Source organism: Poecilia mexicana, unplaced genomic scaffold, assembly GCF_051168715.1.
Source record: "Poecilia mexicana isolate PSO_F unplaced genomic scaffold, ASM5116871v1 scaffold_19, whole genome shotgun sequence".
Lineage (NCBI taxonomy): Eukaryota > Metazoa > Chordata > Actinopteri > Cyprinodontiformes > Poeciliidae > Poecilia > Poecilia mexicana.
The window spans coordinates 12,056,377-12,078,967 of NW_028263388.1; the positions used below are offsets into that span (position 1 = coordinate 12,056,377).

At 37.7% G+C, this 22,591-nt stretch overlaps 3 protein-coding genes across 3 annotated transcripts; 2 read left to right on the forward strand and 1 right to left on the reverse strand.

The window, feature by feature from the left end:
- The first annotated feature begins 1,871 nt into the window (after positions 1-1,871).
- prr15lb (proline rich 15 like b) lies at positions 1,872-9,506 on the forward strand. The gene is made up of 2 exons (XM_014983920.2): positions 1,872-2,070; positions 8,464-9,506. Exon 2 carries the CDS (start codon positions 8,491-8,493, stop codon positions 8,818-8,820), a length of 330 nt encoding a protein of 109 aa, XP_014839406.1. The 5' UTR covers positions 1,872-2,070; positions 8,464-8,490; the 3' UTR covers positions 8,821-9,506.
- A 1,925-nt stretch (positions 9,507-11,431) lies between these two features.
- On the reverse strand, positions 11,432-16,664 carry pnpo (pyridoxamine 5'-phosphate oxidase). The gene is made up of 7 exons (XM_014983919.2): positions 16,345-16,664; positions 14,625-14,749; positions 14,437-14,536; positions 13,827-13,880; positions 13,606-13,734; positions 13,452-13,522; positions 11,432-12,706 (listed from the first exon to the last, which is right to left on the reverse strand). Exons 1-7 carry the CDS (start codon positions 16,603-16,605, stop codon positions 12,544-12,546), a joined length of 903 nt encoding a protein of 300 aa, XP_014839405.2. The 5' UTR covers positions 16,606-16,664; the 3' UTR covers positions 11,432-12,543.
- Positions 16,665-17,449: 785 nt separating this feature from the next.
- Positions 17,450-20,468, forward strand: mrpl10 (mitochondrial ribosomal protein L10). The gene is made up of 5 exons (XM_014983918.2): positions 17,450-17,541; positions 17,749-17,918; positions 18,375-18,539; positions 18,870-19,014; positions 19,773-20,468. Exons 1-5 carry the CDS (start codon positions 17,481-17,483, stop codon positions 20,009-20,011), a joined length of 780 nt encoding a protein of 259 aa, XP_014839404.2. The 5' UTR covers positions 17,450-17,480; the 3' UTR covers positions 20,012-20,468.
- The last annotated feature ends 2,123 nt before the right edge of the window (positions 20,469-22,591 follow it).

Here is a 22,591-nt window from a genome sequence, read left to right on the forward strand (position 1 = left end):
TCATATATTATGACTTAGTTATCTCAATTATGAGACAAGTTAATTTTACATCAGAGTGGCAGATATAGGCTTCCATCGGCTTTCACTAATGCTTAAATTTAAATGACGTGAAGGTCAGGTATTTTTTAAAGTTTTAAAATTGTACACCATCATGTGTACACAAGCCACTTCATAGAAAAAATTGAAAATAAAAGCCGCAAGCAAAAAGAAACCCCAAAAAACTAACAAACTAAAACTTTTAATAACTTAAATGTAGAAGTTACATTTCACTGCTACATGGACAGAAAATCAGTGGTAGATTGTTTTATACACATTAGCTGCATTTTTTTTTTTTTGGAAAGAATGGTTTATTAAATAGCCTGGCACAGTTGTGATTACTGCCAAACCTGTAGAATCGAGAAATTGATTCAGAACTTACAGCAACTTAAAGTTGGCTAAAATATTTTTAAAAGCAGCACAATTTGGCCCTGCAATTCAAGAAAAATAGATTAGAAGCAAAGTCACTGACAGACATTAGTTTGGACATCAGTTCGGAAAGGGTTGCGGAGACATCACCAAGGCTTTGGGACTCTGGTGACAGTGAGAGGTGTTAACCAGAAAATGGAGAAAACAAGCAGCAGAGTAGGCCAGAAGAGTCTGGCCTACAAAATTATTCCAAGCACACATCAACAAGAACACGTCCAGCAGGTCACAAAATAACCCATAAAACCCAAAGCCCAGAAGATCTCTCTTGCCTTAGTTAAGGTCAGAGGTCAATGTGGAGCAACAAGCAAGAGACTGAACAACAATGGCATCCACAAGAGTGTTCCAAGGTGAAAACCACTGTTGACCAAAAACAACTTAGACATGTTTCTCATGTAAATGTTTTTTATTCTGTGAACTAATTAGAGCAAAACAGAATCTATTGCAAGATGTCCATCCTGTTACATCCGAAATAAAAAAAAAAACATTTCAGAAGAACAGCCTATCATGAGACTCAAATATGTAAAACAAATATACATATATACTTTTTCATATAGGACCAGGCAGTGGCAGTTTTTGATATGGGCCACATGGGCAGTTGCTCACGGTGGCATTAGAAAGAGGTGTGGTGTCCAAGAAGTAGATATTATATCTTCTTTATCAAGATAAATAACTACTTAACTACTTTGATAATACTTGCACCCATGTGGACTGATGTAAGTTTCCCTCGCTTGCTACTGAGTTCTCGGAGATTAGATCACCTGTTTTCTGACCACTCCTGTGACCAGGTGGGTTTGAATATTTTTTATTTTTATTTTTGCCTCCTGAGTAAATAAAATTATTATTTGAAAACTCAGTTTTGCATCTAATTCAGGTTATCTTTGTGTCATATCAAGATTTGCTTCATGATCTAAAACATCTAAGTCTGAGACAAAAAATGACGCACTCTTACGTACATTTTTGCGTTAGTTAATCAGATGATTAACATTAACTACTGCAGTTGTCTTTTGACGTCAGGCAGCCATGGAAAGATGATGTTTAAATCCCTACGGCCACATTTAGCAGAGACTCTGAGCCATGCGGCCTGACTTCAGCTCATTTGAATGGTCACCAAGACATCCACTCACTGTGATTTTACACAAAGCCATGCAAAACAGCTCTGCGTCCGTCTCACTTTGCTCCAATTTCCAGCTCATAATCACCCTGAAACGGAGATAAATCAGTGTTTATCCCGCTGACAGCCACCTCCTTCACATAAAACACTATTCCCGTTAAAAGTGAGACTAAAAAAAGGTTTTCATTGCACCCTGCAACACTGAAGGTCGCTTGGTGACAATGTTACAACATTGCTGTGCTCTCTCAGCTAGGAGGGGCTTAGGTTTATGTGTGTTTGAGAAGGGTGTGTTCTTAAGTGGAAGACACGAGAGAAAAAAAGGCTGGAGAGAAAGGGAGAGGGGGAGAGATGATGCACCTGCTCACGATCACCTGAGGAGACGAGACAGGAGAGTCGCAAAAGCTGCAGCAAGAAGACAGACCGTCACCAGCATGGTGGGACACCTCCATATCTGAGACACTCTCCTTCAGGCAGGCAGCTCGTCGTCCCCCCAGGTAAGAGAACGAGTCCGCATGAAACCCGACTCATGTCTGCAACGAGCGACGGTAAGAAGTCTGCGATGTACTGTTAGAGGAGGTTTCGGTTACATAAACGAAAGCACCAAAACCGATAATGGTTCCAATTATGTAAACTGTAAGACTGTAAAGTTCAGCCGTTCAAAATAAAATGAAATATTGAAGAAAATGTAATTTAAGTTTTCAATTGTTTTTTTTATTTTTTATTTTATTTAGTTTTAGGAATTTTCTTTACTTTTTTTTACTGCTGTAAAACTAATAATGTTAAGCATTCAGTGATAAAATAACATGAGGGTTTTGGAAGAAAAATACTTTAGGGTTGCTTTACAAAACAATGTAAGTTATCTTTTGGCTGCTGTTAAAATTAGATTTTATTTCTATTTCTCTGAGTATTGTTTTTTTTTTTCAGGCCCAAATATTTGATTGACGGCAAATTTACATTTAGAGATTCAAGCCTTACTTGGTGGAAACCAAACATATCGAGTAATATTAGGATTTAACACGATGAAGAGTTGAAACTGAGCAAGAGCGACGCCTACCTCGGTTGTCACAAGATTAGCCATAAAAGCGAAGATGATACTTTGGACTTTGCCGCCGTAAAAGAAACGTCTCCGTTTATTATCACAAATACACTTTGCGATAAGCAGAGAAAAAAAAAAAATGAAATCCCCTCCTTTATCAACTTTTCTGCCATGAGTCAGGGGTGTGTTTTTTCACCAGACAAAACTTGAGAACCAGAAGTGAGCCTGCTTCGTTGTGAAAGCAGCGGAGGAGGCCCTCGGAGGCCCTTGGAGGCCCCCCGTGTCTCCGTCTCTGCTGCTCCAACGTGGCGCTGCTGGTTAGTCATTTCCAAATTTGCTCCCCTTTTTCTCCCCCTGCTGAGACCTCTGGAAAAATCTGCTCAGCCGCACACACACACACACACACACACACACGCACACACGCACACACACACACACACACACACACACACACACACACACACACACACACACACACACACACACACAGCAGAACATACGGTAACTTATTAAAAATGAGCGGCAGAGGTGGAGGGCGGAGGGGGCTCAAGTCAACAGGACGTTTTGTCTCAAAGGTCACACATAAGTCAAACAAGACTCGCTGAAAGAAACGTGCAGAAAATGCTCAACAGAAAGTAAAAGAAAATGCTGCCAGGCGTCTTTTTAACAACTACAATAGAGATTACAGAATTATGGCCAAGCCTCTCTTAGTTTACGACTATCTGTTACGTGAGTGCCTCAAACTGAACGCCGACGTTATTATGCAACACCGGGTCGGACTGCGAAATGAGGCCCAGACAGGTGCAGCGCTGAGCTGCAAATCAGAAGTTTTATCTCCAGGTCCAAAAATGAAATCTGAATTATTTTACCCCTCAGGCGATTTGACTTTCCGTGCCAGGTGCCGAGTGTCACATGATCCAGATAAGAGTCAGATGAGAGTTTCTGTGAAAGGGCACAGGCTCTTTATTTGCATAGGTGCTTCATGATAAAAATGACCACACCAAAGAGAGATTTGTACGCCTCTTTGCTTCCTTTAAGCGCTCATGAAAGGGACATTGTTGCGCTTATGAAACTCATAAAGCCGGGGCTACAATCTGCACAGCTTCCAAACAACTTTCAGATTTCATAGTCAGCCCAGTTTCGGGTGTACTCAGACACAGGACAAAGGCACTCTGCCTAAACTGACAGAATGGTAGATTTATTATTATTAATTATCCTTTATGTTACTGATAAGATGAATTGCTCTTTCTTCCCTAAATCAGCTCCACCATATTGTAAAAGCTTTCCATTTTGAACGAGGGGATTTATTTATTTCCAGAGCTGCCTTACAAGGTCTCTTACACAAGATGAAGAGCGTCGTAAGTTCATTCGTTTTTGCACATTTGTTGTTTCCTAGGCAATTAAAGTCATTGCTATAGCAACATCTCTCCAGGAATGAGGGATGAGCTCCAAGTGGCTGTTAAATGTCTTTAATGCGCTGAGATGAGATGGACAGGTCTTTTTCGTTTGTTCAATTAGGATGCCTCTAATTAATAACTTCAGTTTATTATTGTAACCAATAGTTAGTCAAGCTGACAGGAAAGGCTGAAATTCTCACGTACGACATGAGAAACACTGGATTGGGGTCCAGTGCCGATCTGATTGATCAGGAGCTGAAGTATTTATCAGGTTTAGCCTTTCAGACAGAAGTTCATTCTTTGAGGAGCAGCTCAGACTTCTTCATGTTGGCAAACCAGAACCGGACCGGGTGAACAGAAGTGAACGTATCAAATAAGATGGAGAAACATTTAGAATGAATAAAACCCAAACACAACATTTTCTGCTTTATTTTTTTTTTTTTAATCTTTGCAGCCTAAAGTCACTCATGTTTTACTTTAAAAAGTCACTTTTTAATAAAAGGGAGTTCATTTGAGGACGACTGTCGGATTGTCATGTAGCAAATTTCATCAAACATTATCCAAGAGAAGGCATTGTTGCAGAAAATAGTTTTCTTTTGAAAAATGATTTTTCCACACTGAACATAAAAATTTTAGATATACATAAATAAATAAATAAATAAATAAATAAATATATATATATATATATATATATATATATATAGAACGCATGTGAAAAAAAAAGTCGACACACCAAGTGCGTTCTCAAGAAATTAATGAATAAATGAATAAGTTGCTGTTATCTGTTAGTCTGTCTGTAAAAGTGTAGAAAAGCCTTTTCCACAGGGCTAAAGCTTCATTAAACTAAAGTGATATATATATATGTACATCAACAACTTCAAACCAAAAGTTTGAAGTCGTTGAAGTTGCTAAATATAATTATTCACTAAAATTTTAAATATGCCCAAGATATTCCTCAGTTTGAACTCTTCCAACTTTGATGATTTCTATTTTTCATATAAAAACTGCTGAACTGTTTTTGTTTTATGTAAAAATGGAAGTAAATAATAATCTATCACTGCCTGAACGTGACTTGGTTTCTTAAAACTTTTCACCTTTAAACAAACACCAATCAGTGAATTTAAAAATGCTGCAACTCGTGCCTTTGTGAGTTATGAGGGAAATATGACAGGCACAAAAACGTGAAGCATGGATCACTTCTTTTTTATTATTATTTTTTTAACCTTTTTTTGATGCTTTGCAGCAAAGTTTTAGTAAACTCCTTTGTTATTCACACACCTCCAGATTTAATGCAAATGAAGCAATGCTCAGCCATTCTTACTTCTTCACAGAGTCAGACAAGCTCTGCAAAAACATACGGTTCTTTTGATGTAATAGGCAACCTGACATACTGTTCAGTACTCTTGATGCATCCTATAAACCTACCTAAAAATCAATAAGGAAATTAATACATAAGGTTGATTAAAACAACTATTCAAGAAAACCTTCAAGACAGGACTTTGTGAAAAGAAAACAGCAACCAAACAGTGCGAGGCTTTTTATAGGCAGGGCCATTTCAAAACAGTGCTCCATAAACCAGTTTATGATCCATCCACTCAGATTACCCAGTTAATGATTGTTTTTGTTGAACAGTTATTTATTTTAGCTGTCTGGTTACCAGGCAATGGTGGATTGTGGAGGTTATTGTTTCCTGTGTATCTACAGTGCGGTGGGCGAGTGTTTGTCCCCCTCCAAGATATCTTCTATTTTTCACATCATCAAACAAAACTCATACAGAACAAAGATAATGTGAGCAAATACAAAAAGCAATTTTCAAAAGAAAATTTAATCTATTTAGGGGGGAAAAAAGACCCAAGTGAACTCCAATCGTGATCAGTGTGGAGGAATTCTGACTCACTCTTGCCTTAAAAAAACTACATTGAAGAGTCTTAAGCATGAATGGTGTGTTTAAGGTCAGGTCTCTCCGTTTCAGTTGGATTTAAGTCCAGACTTCGACTAGACCACTGAAAAAAACTGGCTTCACTTTTTGTAGACTTGCTGGTGTGCTTCAGGTCATTGTCTAAATGTATAAAACCAAATGCACTTGATTTTAGTGTCACGATCTCGTGACTGGAGTAGAATCAACACATTAAGTGATCCTGAAGCAGCAAAGCAGTCCCTGACCATCACACTGCCACCATCATGTTTGACAGTGTAACATTCACTTTTACAGAAATTCTTATTTTTACAAGGGATTTCCTAATTTTTACCCAGGCTTTTAACTTATTCTGGAATCATGTTGGATTCAAGAACAAAGTGAGATTTGCACTACTTTACAAGTTGTTTTGGGGACTTTTGTCTCCTCCTGGATGAGTTGTTGATGCCCTCTTGAAGTAATTTTGTGGAAAACATCTTTCACTTTAGTTTAATGAAGCGTTAGCCCTGTGGAAAAGGCTTTTCTACACTTTTACAGACTAACAGATAACAGCAACTTATTCATTTATTCATTAATTTCTTGAGAACGCACTTGGTGTGTCCACTTTTTTTTCACATGCTTTCTTCATGCCAGATGAGTGATTTCTTAGTTCCACACGTCTAAGAGCAATCAGAACTGGGTATGGTCAGAGAAAATTATTTAAACGTTAAAAAAAAAAGTGGTTTATTGCTGTTAAGCCACGATTTAACAGTGGATTAGTTTTTAATGCAAGACCAGGTTGGTTTGAATTTTGCTCCTTGAAAAATGAAATAATCATTTGAAGCTTGTTTATTTTGGATTTATACTCCTGCTATCTTTGTTATTAGAGTGTGTTTTATAGCCTGAGCCATTCAAGTGTGACGGAAAAGCAAAAACAGAGTAAATTCATATGAAGATAAATCACAGAACCATACATGTATACCGACAAGACACTTAATTCAGACAATTGTGATGTTACAACAGTAGCAGCACGTCCTTACATAAGTTTCTGCTCTGCAAGTCAAAGACTGGCAGCTTGTTTCTTGATCAGTGAGAAGCATTTTCGTATCAGATCACACGGGAGTAACAGAGGATCCTGTTCGGATAATCATTAATTTATCAGCTGAGGCCAAGGTGTCCGGTATCGCCGCGACTCCAACCAAAGAGATGAGCAGCAGGTGAAAGAGGGCAATAATAGCTATGGTCAGCTTTCTAAGAAAGGGCCTGTTGAGCAGAACGCTGTGTACACAATGGGAGCACATTGTTATTTGTACTTTTGAACTGATCGACATGGAAAACAATTAAACTGAGCTGCAACAGAAGTGGTGTTTAAAGTCTTTAAACCATTTTCTAGCTATTCTTCAATGTATTAAGCAATTCAGCGTAAAATAGTCAAACTCTTCTGGCTCCACTTTTATTAGAAGCCGATAGTTCAGAAAGTGGAGGCCAGAGTTTCAATGATATAGATACTTTTTGTTTGTATTGTCCTTATTATTGGTCTATTGCTTGTACACACACATTTAAGCAAAAATGACAAACATGACCAACCAGCAAATCTTTTTTTTTTACTTGAATGCTACATTATCTGGCAGCCTAATAGAGGAAAAAAGGAAAAAAATAGAGCTAGCTCAGCTACACTTTTTCTATTTACTCATGATAACATTAGCATAACAGCAGCAAGCTGCTACAATTTGTTGCATTTTAAATTATCCGAGTCAAACATTTTGGGATTACGATTATTTTTAAAGTATGTTACCAGAGGAGAAAAGAAAAAAAAATACAGTTTACCACTCGTTTTTCTTGTTTACACACAAGTTAGTGTTAATGATACACCACGATTTGCTGCTGTGCATAGTTAGGAAAGTACTGGTTTGCCACTGACATGCAGCATTAATGGAAAATTTACAGAAAACAAAAAGAAGAAAAAAAAAATAAAACAATTAAAAGCATCTCATTTTCCTTTTTTTTATTTTTACATATGTTAACACCAACAATAGGAAGCTGGGAAATTAACAGTATGAAACTGTCATGTGGTATTGATTCAGAAGGGATTCTTAGTGATCTGTTTTATTATTCTTATCTTATGAAAAATGTTTCACTTCAACAATAAAATGTGCAAGACCAGCTACTGTATACTTCGAAAGTGCTGGTGGCATGTTTGGTGTAGCTGGCAGTTAAATCCACTAATGTACGGATTGAACCGCCACTTCTTTATCTGCAGGTGCTTTAGACATTTTGCACATAGCAGTTTGTGTTTACTGTATTGTTCCAAAAATGGCTGATAAACTAGAATCTGTTCACTCATTCTGGCCGTAAAAAGTTTCAATATCTTCAACTTTGAATACTTCTGTGATTACAAATGATGTTAACTCAATTTCCAGAAAGAAACATGAAGTCATTGAAATGTCTAGTAGTATAATTCTCTTTCATTATCTTTTGGTTGTCACAACAGCGTTAAAGAAAGAAGCAGCTTTAACTGAACGCTGACGGCCGTCTTAACGGTGTGTCGTGCTTCTTGCAGGGCCGTCCCTCCAGACTCCGTGGTGCTATGGCTGACTCAAGCTGGTGGAAGCTGACCTTCTCACGCAAGAAGAAATCTGAACCTAAGGTTTTGTATGAAATCCCAGCAGAGCACGGATGCAACAATGAGAACAAAGACCAAGCAGGCATCTCTTCAGACAATATGGACAGCCAGTTCAACGCGAGGCTGGAGAAGATTGTGGATAAATCTGCCACCAAAGGCCGTCACGTCAAAGTGTCCCACTCCGGTCGCTTCAAAGAAAAGAAGAAAGTCCGATCCACGCTGGCAGAAAACCCTAGTCTGTTCGCAGAGCACAACCTCAGTAGTGAAAATCATAAAAACAAGGCGGACAAATAGCAAACTGCATCTACATGATCATAAAGGTGTCATAAATCACTCAGACAAAGGGCTACTGCCACACCGTACCGCATCCAAGTGGCAACAGTAACTAAAACAAACAGGCGGTATCTTGAAATCGACGTTAATTTATTCACAAACTGAATCATGGACCGGTTCTGGAAACATTTCTCTCATTATTGTAAATGTTGAATTCTAAAAACAACTGTCCAAATGTTCTTAAGCATTTTTTTTAATGTTTGCACTGGTGTGTTTTTTTAAAGTAAGAGCTGAAATGAAGTAGCTTAAGCTTAATCTCCTTCGTCTTGTGTAACAATGATGTATTTTAATGATTTAAAAAGGACCTTTTATCAAAAGATACAGTCCATTTGCTTGAATTTAATGAAAAAACATGCAAAACTTGATTAAAATACGGAATGTCAGAAAAATGATTAAATGTTCACAGTAGCCCCAGAAGGTATTTACCTGGTATTAACTATTGTTTTCTAGGTAAATATCTAAAATAAGTAATAAAAACTCTGAGAAAATGATTTATCAACTTGTGAAGGGCTTTTTATCCATTTTTACTGTGCTGGAAAAATAATTGTTTAGAATGTTTTTTATTAATCAAATGCAAGTTTATAAATTTTGTAAATGACTGTTGTAAAGATTTTTGGGGGTAACATTAAATTATAACTTAAAATAAATTGTTTCAACATTTTTTTTAATCAAATTTTATTTCACATACACTGACAAAGCACTAGAAAAAGTTATTTGCATTGGTATTTATTGGTAATAGAAAACAACAGCCACATTTTCTTACAAGGGACAAGCTGAATAATTAAACAAGTTGTATAATTTATAATACTGTTTCAGAGAAAATGACACTAAAATGTTTTTTCCCTTATTTTTCTGAATCAGAAAATTGATGAGATTATTAGACAGATGTGCACTAAACCTCCATTTTGTGCCTTTGACCTGAGAAGAGTTCCACATACACCATGAATGCTTTTCATAGCACAGCCAGGTGCTACGAGAAGTTAGAAAAGTAAATGGTTTTAAAAATGCAACGAGTCCTATTTTAAAAATGTATTTGATTTTTACTAAAAAAAGAAGGTAGACAAATACAAAGCAGCTGAATTTAAGTCTCTGCTTGTCATTTGTGTTGACAGTGTGAATGATGCAGAAAGATACCAGCTGCATCAAATGGACCATTTTTAAGTAGAGACTATTATTACTACTCATTTAGTATTGCTTTCTTTATCAGAGGAGGATAGAAATTAAAATATTACAGCTGGAACCAAAAGTGCTCCTGTTTAAGTGACAGCATGAGGTAAAATGAAAAATTAACTCAAGATTGATTGGAAATGTTTTTATGCTTTTAAGTTTCTCAGAGGACATTAGATGATTTGTGGCAGAATGAGAATTTGGTTAGGGATCAAAAGACAGTGAGGACTTATTCTAGTGAATTGTTATAGATAGGACAATGTCATTATGTGTCAACTGGGCTTTCAGTGGTTGAGTAAAATCTAGACTTTAGCCTCATTGTCTTGATTATTTCTCTGTTGGTAAATTATAGAAAATAATCCACTGATTGTAGGCAGACTCCAGTTTAACGTGTGCCAAATAAGACACAGATTAAACTTCGTGGCTCAATGCTGACCACCACAATTTTCCTGTTTAAGTGCTAGCTAGATCTGGCAAACTACCACAGCTACATGCTAATGAAACTTCAAAACATATTGCAGTATAAAACAACAGTTGTGATTGTTTGTTCCTTTTAATTGATTTATTTTCCCCAACCACAGTGGGACAATAAATAGAATAGAGCTAATCTAAAAAATAATCTCCATTTGTTTTGTTTGCACACTTGCTACCATTAGTCAAGTAGCACAGCAACCTACTGCAGGAAGTTAAAAAAGTAATAGCTTAAAACCTTTTCAGTCTCTACATAATCCACTTTCAAAATATACAAATCGACATTAGCAAGTTTTCACTGCTAGCAACAGAAACTTACAAAATAAGAGCTTTAAGATCCAACGGTTAACTGGCTCAGAGTGTTGATTTAATCGATGAAATTAATACCACCGTAATAAACTTTTTCAGGCGCAATTTTACAAATCAACAAACATGTGAAAAGCTAAAGAAACATACCAGCTACCAGCTTTCTGGTAGAGATACTTTTTGCTGAAATAATTTCATTATGTCAATGTTTATTAAAGTAAAACAATTTCATTGTGTCCTTCCTATGCAAAAGGTGCCTTTCTGGATGCAAGATCATTAATATACTCAGGAGGAAACACTCTGATGGCTGCTGCTGTTAGCAAGCTGATCTTGGTGAGATCTCTGTGTCATGTTATAAAGCAGCTTGCTGTTTCCCCCTCAGCAGTTGCTGGTAGGTTTCGTTGACCTGGCCATGGTAAGCAGACACTAGTAACTCACACTCAGCTCTTGACTGCTGCTCTCCATTTAATAATGCAGCTCTGCTAAAGCATCTTCATGAACTAAATGTGGATCTAAATGGACATTTGAGCATTTTGTGCTCTTATCTTTTCTCAGATGTATGGGTATTGTTTTTTTTCTTCCTTTAATAATGACTCTACTGCCACCTGCTGGTCGAACACACTCAGGCTTTTGTTCAAAATTAAACTTTTATTACAGTTTCAGATTTAACAATGAATGGTTATCAATTAGTACAAGACACACAATAACATAATAGCTGAGACAATAGCTGACAGCATTGGCACTTTTAATCTCAACATTAAAAGGCAAATATAATCTGCAACAATTACTTTATCCCTCACTTTAATAGACCGAATGTGAACGCTGTTTTATTTTAAAGACAGGTCACATTTTTTTAGTCATGTCTGTTTGTAGGCTTTTTAACGGCATTATTACATGTTTGATCATGTATCTAAAAAAACAACATGATTATGGATCTGGAAAACCGTTGCAAACTCCCATTTTAGAAATTATCTTTTCAAGAAAACATAAAACTGAAATCAGAAATCTACTTCAAAACAGTTTTCTCTCTGTCATTACAAAATATTATTCTAGACAGAAATCATGACATTAGCTACAGAACCTGGAAAAAGTATTCACACCACTTCAACTTCTTCATATTTTGCCACATTATATCCACAAACTTCACTGTATTTTATTTGGGATTTGGGTCAGAGAAACATGAAGATGAGCTGCTCCATTAAGGCCAAAATTAAACCATCTCTGAAAAAAATGATGGTTGCTATGGTTATCTTCAACCGGGACCGAAAAGATACGCACAAAACATTTCTAAAATCTTTACCTGTAAACATTTACCTCACGATATGCACTTCGTTGGGTTTCCCTATCGCATAAAAGCCTAAATAATTCCACCAAACGTTTAACAGGAGACAATGTTGAAGACAGGAGGGGTGTGAATACTTTAGCAAAAGCCCGTAAGCTGAATTTGAACTCGAAAGACAACTGTGCTCTTTTTAAGAAGTGAAGACACTGAAGTTTGAGGAAGCAACCAGCTGCGACTCATTTGTGCCTGAGGAGGCAAACTTTCCTCGTTTCTTTTTAAAGCCAAAAGAAAACATGAGGTTTCGCGTTGCAGGTTCAGATGGTTCGAGTCAAAGAGTCTTACGGGCACGGTCGACACAGATTTAACAAACATCAAATGGTTTCCCACCAGTACCTTTAGACGTTGGCTACTTTTTAAGTTCACGGTGTTCTGGACGGAGCGTCTGTGGAGGCGGGCTCTTACGGAGAGAGTCGCTGGTACACCCAGCCTCCCTCGGCTTCGTGCTGGAACTCCCCCCGTTTCTCTCCGTCCTTCACCTTGGTGAAAACGATGCGGTCGTGGAGTCTGTTGGTCTGACCCTGCCAGAACTCAATCGCGTGAGGCTTGACCATGTAGCCGCCCCTGAAAGATCACAGGGCGCAGTTGGAGTGTGAAGGGGGAACACCGCAAAGATCATGCTGATACGCTTCTTGCGGGCGGTTCAAACGGGGACTTTTGCAAAGTTACTTTTTATGAATAGCACCTTGCAAACAGATTCGCGCCCTTTGAAGTTTTTCCACATTTTGCCACATTACAACCACAGACGTCAGTATCTTTTTGATAGACCTACACAAAACAGCACATAGTGCTGAAATGGAAGGAAGATAATATTTTGTAGAACCACTTTTATCAGTTTTTATTGCGCTAATTGGAACATAACATAATTTCATTTTAGTTTTTTGTATAATGAGAATAAGGAATCTGATGAAGCTTTCCTTCCACGCAGTCGAAAGCGTCTTAGTTGATAGTCTTCCAAGTTACCTTTTCATTTAATCCGGATAACATGTTCCTTATTTAGGTTTATTGAATGGTGGAATAAAAACGAAAATGAAGTTTTTTTTCCCTTGTAAATAAATAACCAGTAAAGCTTTTTATGGCCTGACTTGCCAATGTGCATTTCCTTTCTACAAAAGTCTATAAACACGTTAAGGAGAGTAAGTATGCTGCAGGTTGTACCAAAGTACATGCTGTTGGTTAATTCTAACTTTTCAGTTTTCAACCTGTTGCTCACTGATTAGTCCACTGATTAATTGGTGCATTTAGATAATTAACTTTGTTAATTATTTTCATTATTTGGAAATAGTCATTAAAAAAAAAATATTCTCACCAGTAGTCTGGCATCGGCACATCTGTGTCCTTGTACTTCTCCTCCAGTTCAGCATTTTTCTGCCTCAAATACTGAAAAAGTACTCAAGATCAGCCTACAGATGTTTTACATACATGCATGAGCTAAAACACAGAGCGGCTCTCTCATCGCTCACGTCTCTGTTAGGGACCGGTGTACTCTGTCGGCTCACGACGGCCCCGATCTGACTGCCCTTCGGCCGTGAGTGGAAATAATCACAGGAGTTCTGGTAGGGGATCCTCTCCACTGAGCCCTCAATACGAATCTTTGAATTAAAATGACAATAAACTGACCACCAGTGGCTGGGAAAACTGGGAAGCAGAATATGTGAGAGAGTTATTTTAGAGTGCCTCTTACCTGTCTGTGAAGTGGTTCCCAGTAAAAAACCAGGCATGCGTATGGATTGCTCTCCTGCCAACGAAAAGTCAGTCGGAACCAGAAAATATGCATCTTAAATCAACATTAAATGAAGTGAAATAAAAAACCCTGTGAAAAAATAATTAGTAGTTCAAATTACCTAATTTGTTTGAATGTTATACTAAAGTCTACAAAAAAAAATCACTTAAGAAATTCAAATCACTGAATAGATTAATTTGAAATGCAAATTTCTAATTCATCTATTTCTACCATTTCTACTGTGAAAAGAAAGTTCAATAATGTTCAAAGTGCAGTTATAACATTATTATTAAACTGTGCAGCATTTAAAACAATATGCTGCATTCATGATGCAAGAAAAGATGTTTTTTCTGAAAGTTTTGTCTTCATATGACAGACTGAATTATGTGAAAAACCAAATTTATAATGGGCCAAATCAAAACCGAAAAAAGCATGCTAGCATTAGATTAGCACGTTAGCAAACTGCTCAGCAAGAAAACATCATGAGTTTACAGAAGAGAAATTAATTTTGGGGCCAGTTGAGTTTTATTCAATTTTTGGCTTTATAAGGATTAACAACACAGCTGCATACCAACTCTTTGCCCTTTCTGCTCTCGTAGTTTGTGAAGAAGCGGAAACCTTCGTGGCTGTAACCTTTCAGGAGGACCATACGCGCAGATGGACGTCCATCCCTGGTCACACAGAGGCGATGAGACACAATTACAGAAGGTATTAGTCTTTAAAGTTTTAAAGTCGCTGGGAGACGGTAGGGTTGCCTACTTGGAGGCTGTGGCGATGCACATAGCATTGGGCTCTCCAATTTCAGGGCACTTTGTTGCTTCATCAAACCAGTTTCCAAACTGCTTGATGGGATCCAAAGATCCAAGTTGACTCTCCTCAAAGCACTGCATAAAAAATAACTCATTTAGGCAGCTCAAAACCCCCCTCCAAAAAACAAACAAACAAGGAAGCACATTTTAGAAAATGTCACACACAGAGAGAAATCGGGTCATTCAGAATTTCTAGTTTGATCAGGCCTGACTTGTGATCAGATAAGTGAGAAATTCAAAAATCCAATTCTTTTCGCAGCCAGCAAAGGAACCATATGTAAGCTCTAGGTTATGCAGACAACAGACTGTGTTGTGGACCTTGTTACTGAGTGAAGCTGGCTCAAGCTCAGCCATTAGTAGTACCAGAGGCCTTCAGAGTTGAAGTCAGAAAAAGTACAAAGGTAGTCATTTGGCAATATAAGATATTAAAGACAGTTAAAATTTTGCACTATATTGCCATTATTTTTTAAAATATTTGTAAACCTTGATTCAAAGGAAGCCCCTCTTTCACAAAAACAGTGTAAAGTGGAAGCAATTTTAGAAAGAAAACAGATATGTTCTTATTACAGATGGACCAATCAGTATATCATGTCTGATTACCTTCCTGTCATGAGTGGTACGACTATTTATATCAATGGTTTTCAATCCTGGTCCCCAGAACACATTGTCCTGCATGTTTTAGGTGTTTTGAGCTTCCACACGCCTTATCTAAATAAATGGGTGTGCTTCTGCAGCAGTTATTTTGATGAGGTAACGGACTCATTCGATTCTGATGTGGTGGAGCAGAGAAAATTTAAAACATGAAGGTCACTAGGTCCTGAGGACTGAAAACCACTGATTTATATTACGCTCCAATGTGCTTTACAGACACCGGTCTCTTACTGTTAAAGCAAAGGCCAAATTATTTTAGAGCCGAAGGTCTAAGATGTCTTTTGCAATGTTGACAGTCCCTGAATGTAAGAGAGTGTGGACCTAAATGGTAAGATCTCCAAAACACTCTCAAATCCAGCAAATCCGTGAAAGACAGGTTTAACAGTAATAAAGAAAAAAAAAAACATAAATTTTGTTGCGCAGCATTTTGACTTCCTGTTGTCCGTTTAAGTCTTCCTCTCCTGAAAGACTTAAAAAAACAAAAGACACCTGAAAAAACACTAGTGATGGATGATATGTAGGTACTTAAACACCACTGGTTCCACTGGTAGGAACATGTCAAGTTAGATGAATGTGGAATTAAGGATGAATGAATGAATGAATGAATGTGGAATTAAGGATGCTTTGCAAGAATCCTTAATTTGTTCACAGTTGAACCAACCTAATGTCTCCAGGATCAACATTTGTTTTAACAATATGTGCATCATGCAAATCAAATGAGTCATTTTCACTGTTTAGAGTCGACCAAAAGAGTCACTTCTCTTATGGCTGACCCATTTGGGATCTGCTTTTTCATTAAACAGTAGATGGCACTGGGCATAGGTCAAAGTCTAAAGCATCGAGGGAGCTTTACGAATTGAGACATACAATCCTTGCAGGTGTACTTGTTTCCAGTTTTCTCACTACAAATTTAGCACGATGCAAAGTAGTTGCTTTGTGACCTTGCACCTCCAGACTGTGACTTCTGCCTTGATTTGCTCAACACAATACATAATGTTTCTGCTTAGAATGCTGCTCACCTCTTCATCCCCTCTATATTTCTTCCTCATATTGCTCAAATCCATGGTGTTGCCGTCACTTGTCGTTTTACTGCAAAAATTTAGTGCAAAAGCGCCCCGCGCCCCAACAGACAGGCTAGTACGAGAAGGGTAATTTCTACCAAACGGGCTAAAATGTCTCAATAAACTCACACTGAGTATGCGCCTCATGCTTGTCAAAACTACTCTGACGTAACCTTTACGTAAGGGATTATGCAAACGTGCAGCTTTTCTGCACATCATTTTACATTATTTTTTGTAAAATAATGTGGATATATATATAAAAAAATGTCTTCAGTCCTAATTTAGGTAGGACATAAATATAATGTGGTTTAAATGCATAAAGTAAACCGAAGGAAAAAAAAACACGTCAATACGTTGTGAGGCGTTCAAATGACATGGGTTTTCTTGTTTGCCATGGCCTGTTCTGTATTGGGCAAAATATATATATATTTTTTACTGTATTGACATGAATACATCTACTGACACAAAAGAAACGTAGAATAATTGAGATATAGAAATGGGGGTTGATTAATGGTTTGAAAAGAAAAAATAGAATTAAAAGGATAAATTGCTCACCTTTTTCAAAGAAGGTGAGCAAAGTGATCTTTTTCAGGAAGGACGGGAAACACATTTTGCCTACTTTAGTCTGAAACCTCTACTCTCTTTTCTAACACAACTCTGCAACTCATTCATTAAAGTAATGCTAAAAAGTCACTGTATGCCTTTTTGTTTGAAAAAATTATTCACTTTTCATTTTAATACTCGAAACACTTAAGAAAATAAATTATTAAATTACTTTTATTTTTTATAAAACACTTTTGCAAGCTAATGTTTATAAACATAAAAAGAATGTAAATAGAATTCGCTTATGAAAAGCTGACAGTTTCAGAAGAAATTCTGCAAAATTTCTTCTGAATTTCTTTTTATGTTTTTATTCGAAATATAAAAAATATGTTTAGAATTTAGTTTGGGTCATTATTAGTCACAATTATAAATGTTTATGGTCCGTGTTGAGATTTAACTAGTTCTAGCTCGAGTCAGAGTTATAATAGGGAAGATTTTATTTTTACTGACGTGAAATTGAACGCAACAGTTCTTCCTCTGTCGCATTCTAAATGACGTATTTCCTGTTAAAGATGTCGGCGACCTTGTGTTTGAAGTTACAACGAAACCAGGGTAAAAACACCTTAAATTGCTTTTTAAAAAACAGACTTAACCCATTAAGTGTTAGAAATGTATTTTTACTGCTAATCTAAGTGTCTGTTGTTATTAGTGTCTGCCACCTTTTAGTTAAACGGTGGCAGATTTGCAGCGTGGCTAGCCGATGCTAACTTTGCATCTCCGGTGTTGTGGCAGTCTTCTAACCAGCTCCGTGGCTTTCAGGGTGGCTGCCTCTGATTCAGAGCGTCCGGCACGGGTCCAAGGCTGTGACCCGTCACAAAAAACCCCTTCATTTTCTCAAACAGAAGCTCATTGCTGTCACACGGTACATTCCCCCAGCGAGGACCATTCCCCCGGGGGCTTATACGTCCGAAAAAAAGCACGTCCAGGAGGTGAGACCCCGACGGCAGCTGCAGCTGAATTGAGGCAACAACGACACTTGGTTTTAATGAAATTGGAGAAATTTATTTATAAACTGTCATTAGGCATGTTGGAGAATATTCTTTATAACAGTATGCCAATCTACTTTAAGACCTGGATGGAATAATTTTTTTTATTCACTGAATTTCTATCTAGAATTACCTGCGACATTAAAGAGGATGTTGTTTGTACATGTGGTACTATGCTACAGTTTATATTAGACACATTTATTCACTGAAAATAGTCAAATAGTCTGAGTTCTTAGTCTTAATGATGCAGATTTTCTGTATTTGAGCAAAAGTAAAGGATAAGTTGTCTAATTCTTGTCTCTGACCGACTGATGGGTAGAATCTCTGAATTTATTCCTTTTTTACGACCCAATCTTTTGCAGTTTCCTCTGCTAAATTTCTTATCTTTGTTTCCTGCAGGATAATGAGTTTATTTTACTCCTGAAGAAGAAGTTGGAGGAAGTGTTTGAGGAGTGCAAAATGATCGCTGTGGTCCAGACAAACCCCTGTGGAGTTGATGACATGCTGATGCTCAGACACAGACTTGGCAAACACGACATCAAAATTAAGTTTTTCCCCAACCAGGTAACTAGGATTCCTCTTAGTCACCGTGACTGGTACGTCATAGATTCGCTTTGATACTTTGTATTGATTAAAACAGCGTTAAGGAGTTTAACATCTCGCTGTGATGTTTAAAGTGGATAGTTTTAGCAGTTTTGATACTGACTGTATCAAAGAACTTGCAGCACACTTTTGCACTTTTGTACAGACGTTTGGAGAAAAATGAAGCAAAAGTAGCATTCATACCACAGAAAGAAAACTGTAAATATGTTTCTTTCAGGAAAATGTGATTCACATTTACCAGTCTGAATGTTTTGACTTTTTTCAGCTTTTCTTTTCTTTTTTTTTCCCCAGGTAATGCTGTCGTTCCTGAGTAACTCAGTTTATAGCAACATGGCTCCTCTGTTCATCGGCCCCACCGTTCTCTTCGTGAGCAAAGAGCCGAAGGTGAAAGAGATGTTGTCTGCTCTCAGGGTCAGCCCACAGATGACACTCTTAGGTATGTTTTTTTATAAGTGCTTCCAAAGAACTGCCTTGCTGTATGTTTTGATGGACATCCACGATAGGATATATCCTGACAAGAAAGTAGAAGTAGGAGAAATGGCCACTTCCAAAAAGGGCTTTCTGTCTTTTGAAATTGTATTATCTTCAAAAATGTTTAGTTTGTATGGGGACAACAATTGAAATTACATATTTACATTAAATGTTATTAAAATACACATTTAGATCAGTCACCAAAACGGTTTCTGTTTGCTGAATGCCAAAATGAGAATAAAAAAATGTTTTTATTTTCTGCAAAGTCAAATGTTTACATTCATCAAGATTAATATGCCTTCAAGTAAATTGAGAGGTCTTCACTGCTACTCCATAATAAACATAAAAGGAGATGATGCTATCTGCAAAATAGATGGCATTGTTATGAAAATATTTTTTTTTCGTGTGGAAATATTAACGTATCACAAAGCTTCTACCAGGAATTAAAGCTTGGATTTGAAATTGATGTTCTAAATGAGAAATAACTTCTGATTATTTCACAGCATTTAAGCTTTGAAACACAATTATCGTCAATCTGAAATAAGAGGAAGTTAGTACATTTCATAGACTTTTTTTTAGTGAATCAAGCCCCTCACTGTAGGTCTTAGAGGAGCATTAACTACAAACGACGGCATTTTTGTCGAATTCCTGAATTTTGTTGCAGACCAACTTCAGCACCACGGCCTCCCTTCTAAACCACATCATCTTCTCATCTCTCCGCAGGCGCCTGCATAGACAACACACTGCTGAGTGCACAGGGCGTGGTCAGATACTCCAAACTGCCATCGCTGACCGTCGTCCAGGGCGAGCTGGTCAGCGGGCTGACTATGCTGACGTCCCGCACAGCCTTCATGCTGCAGCACCACCCGGCTCATCTCTCCGCCCTGCTGCAGCAGTACATCAAACAGCAGAGCCCGGATGGCGGCGCCGAGGCAACGCCTAAAGCGGAGGAAGCCTCATAGATCTTCACAGAAACACCACTGGACTTTTGCCTTGCAGATTTACTTCTAGTTAGAATGAGGAGGAACTGAAACGGCAGCTGTTTGGTGCCGGACTTCGGGGTAGCAGTGCTGTTGGGAGTCGAGTCGCGGCTGCGTGAATGGCTTCAGCCTCACGGTGGAATTTTTGAAAGACAGTGCTTCAAAAATGTAAATTTAGCTCTTAATGTTAGGTTGTTTGTATGTAAATAAAAGGGATATGCTCAAAATCAAAATTCGTTTAAATTTAGCTTTGCAATGTTATTTATGTGCCATATTCCTAATCCCAAAAGGTGTGAATTAGCAGGATTGTTTTTAAATGTTATTTCATAACATTCATTACAGATGCTTTCCACCAGATGGAGATTTAATGTAAAACATTAAAACAATCTGCTTCCACCAAAATAAACACTGACTTTAATCTGGGTCAGTTTAATTATCAGGATCTGGTCTTAGAGTAATTATTAAGTAACACCCAATGGTTAAAAAAAATGGTAACACTTTATTTGACGGGGTCTGCATAAGACTGACATGACACTGTCATAAACATGGCATAACACCTGTTATGAAGCTGGGGGAGTTTTCATGAATGTTTACGACTGTTGTCGTGAAGCGTCATTCATTAAATGATGACACTTTTAATGCAAAGTTGACAATTTTAATGGACTTTTCATGCAAGTTTTAATGCAACTTTACATGAAAAGTGCCATTTTTTACTAAATAATGCAAAGTTGACACTTTTAATGCAAATTTTAATGCAACTTTGCATTAAGTGTCATTATTTACCAAATGACACTTCATGACAACAGTTATAGACATTCATGAAAACTCTTTCATCATCATGACAGATGTTATTCATGTTTATGACAGTGTCATGTCAGTCTTATGCACACCCTGCCAAATAAAGTGTTACCAAAAAAATAGACAGTATTTTTATATGAACTGAAGTAAAATAATCATGACTTCTTTGTGTGTGTGGAGGCTCTTGAAGCTCTTAATCCAGCTATAGTCCAGTCCTTGTGAATCTCCCCTGACTCTTGAATGGCCTTCCACAGTTCTCTCAAGGCTGTGGCCGTGCCCTTGTTACATTTTTTTTCTGCAACTTTTTTCCCCATGCATGACTTTCCATTATTATTTTTGAACTCTATGAACGTCTTTAGCTACCACCTGTTTTTTTTTTTTTTTTTTTTTTTTGTCTCACCCTCTATGTGTCTTCTGGACAATTGTCAAGTCAGAAGACATTATTCTGATTGTGTAGGTCAAATCAGGATCATTACATATATTTAGTATATTAAAAATACTTTATTTTATGGCCTTAGGAAATCTCAATTTTGGGTTTTCATTTGCTGTGAGGCACAATCACATTTAACATAAATAAATGTAAGAGATGCACCAAAAATGAAGAACTGAGTGTACAGGTGCTGGTCATAAAATTAGAATATTGTGATAAAGTTCATTATTTTCCATAATGTCATGATAAAAATTAAATTGTCATATATTTTAGATTCATTGCACACCAACTGAAATATTTCAGGTCTTTTATTGTTTTAATTTTGATGATTTTGGCAAACAGCTCATGAAAACCCAAAATCCCTGTCTCAAAAAATTAGAATATTATGAAAAGGTTCTCTGAACGAGCAATAAAAATAATCATCTGAATCAACAAAGTAACTCTAAACACCTGAAAAAGATTCCTGAGGCTTTTAAAAACTCCCAGCCTGGTTCATTACTCAAAACCGCAATCATGGGTCAGACTGCTGACCTGACTGCTGTCCAGAAGGCCATCACTGACATCCTCAAGCAAGAGGGTGAGAAACAGAAAGAAATTTCTGAACGAATCGGCTGTTTGCAGAGTGTTATATCAAGGCACCTCAGTGGGAAGTCAGTAGGAAGGAAAAAGTGTGGCAGAAAACGCTGCACAACGAGAAGAGGTGACCGGACCCTGAGGAAGATTGTGGAGAAGGGCCGATTCCAGACCAAATTAAATTTTCATCTCCATAAAACTTTTCAGCAGATGGAAGCATGAAGTGCTCCAAAATCTTCTGATAGCTGCTGCATTGATCCTGCCCTTGATAAAACCCAGTGGACCAACACCAGCAGCTGACATGGCACCCAGACCATCACTGACTGTGGGTACTTGACACTGGACTTCTGGCATTTTGGCATTTCCTTCTCCCCAGTCTTCCTCCAGAGTCTGGCACTTTGATTTCCGAATGACATGCAAAGTTTGCTTTCATCCGAAAAAAGTACTTTGGACCACTGAACAACAGTGGTCCAAAGTGCTGCTTCTCTGTAGCCCAGGTCAGGCGCTTCTGTCGCTGTTTCTGGTTCAAAAGTGGCTTGACCTTTGACCTGGGGAATGCGGCACCTGTAGCCCATTTCCTGCACACGCCTGTGCACAGTGGCTCTGGATGTTTCTACTCCAGACTCAGTCCACTGCTTCCCCCAAGGTCTGGAATCGGCCCTTCTCCACAATCTTCCTCAGGGTCCGGTCACCTCTTCTCGTTGTGCAGCGTTTTCTGCCACACTTTTTCCTTCCTACTGACTTCCCACTGAGGTGCCTTG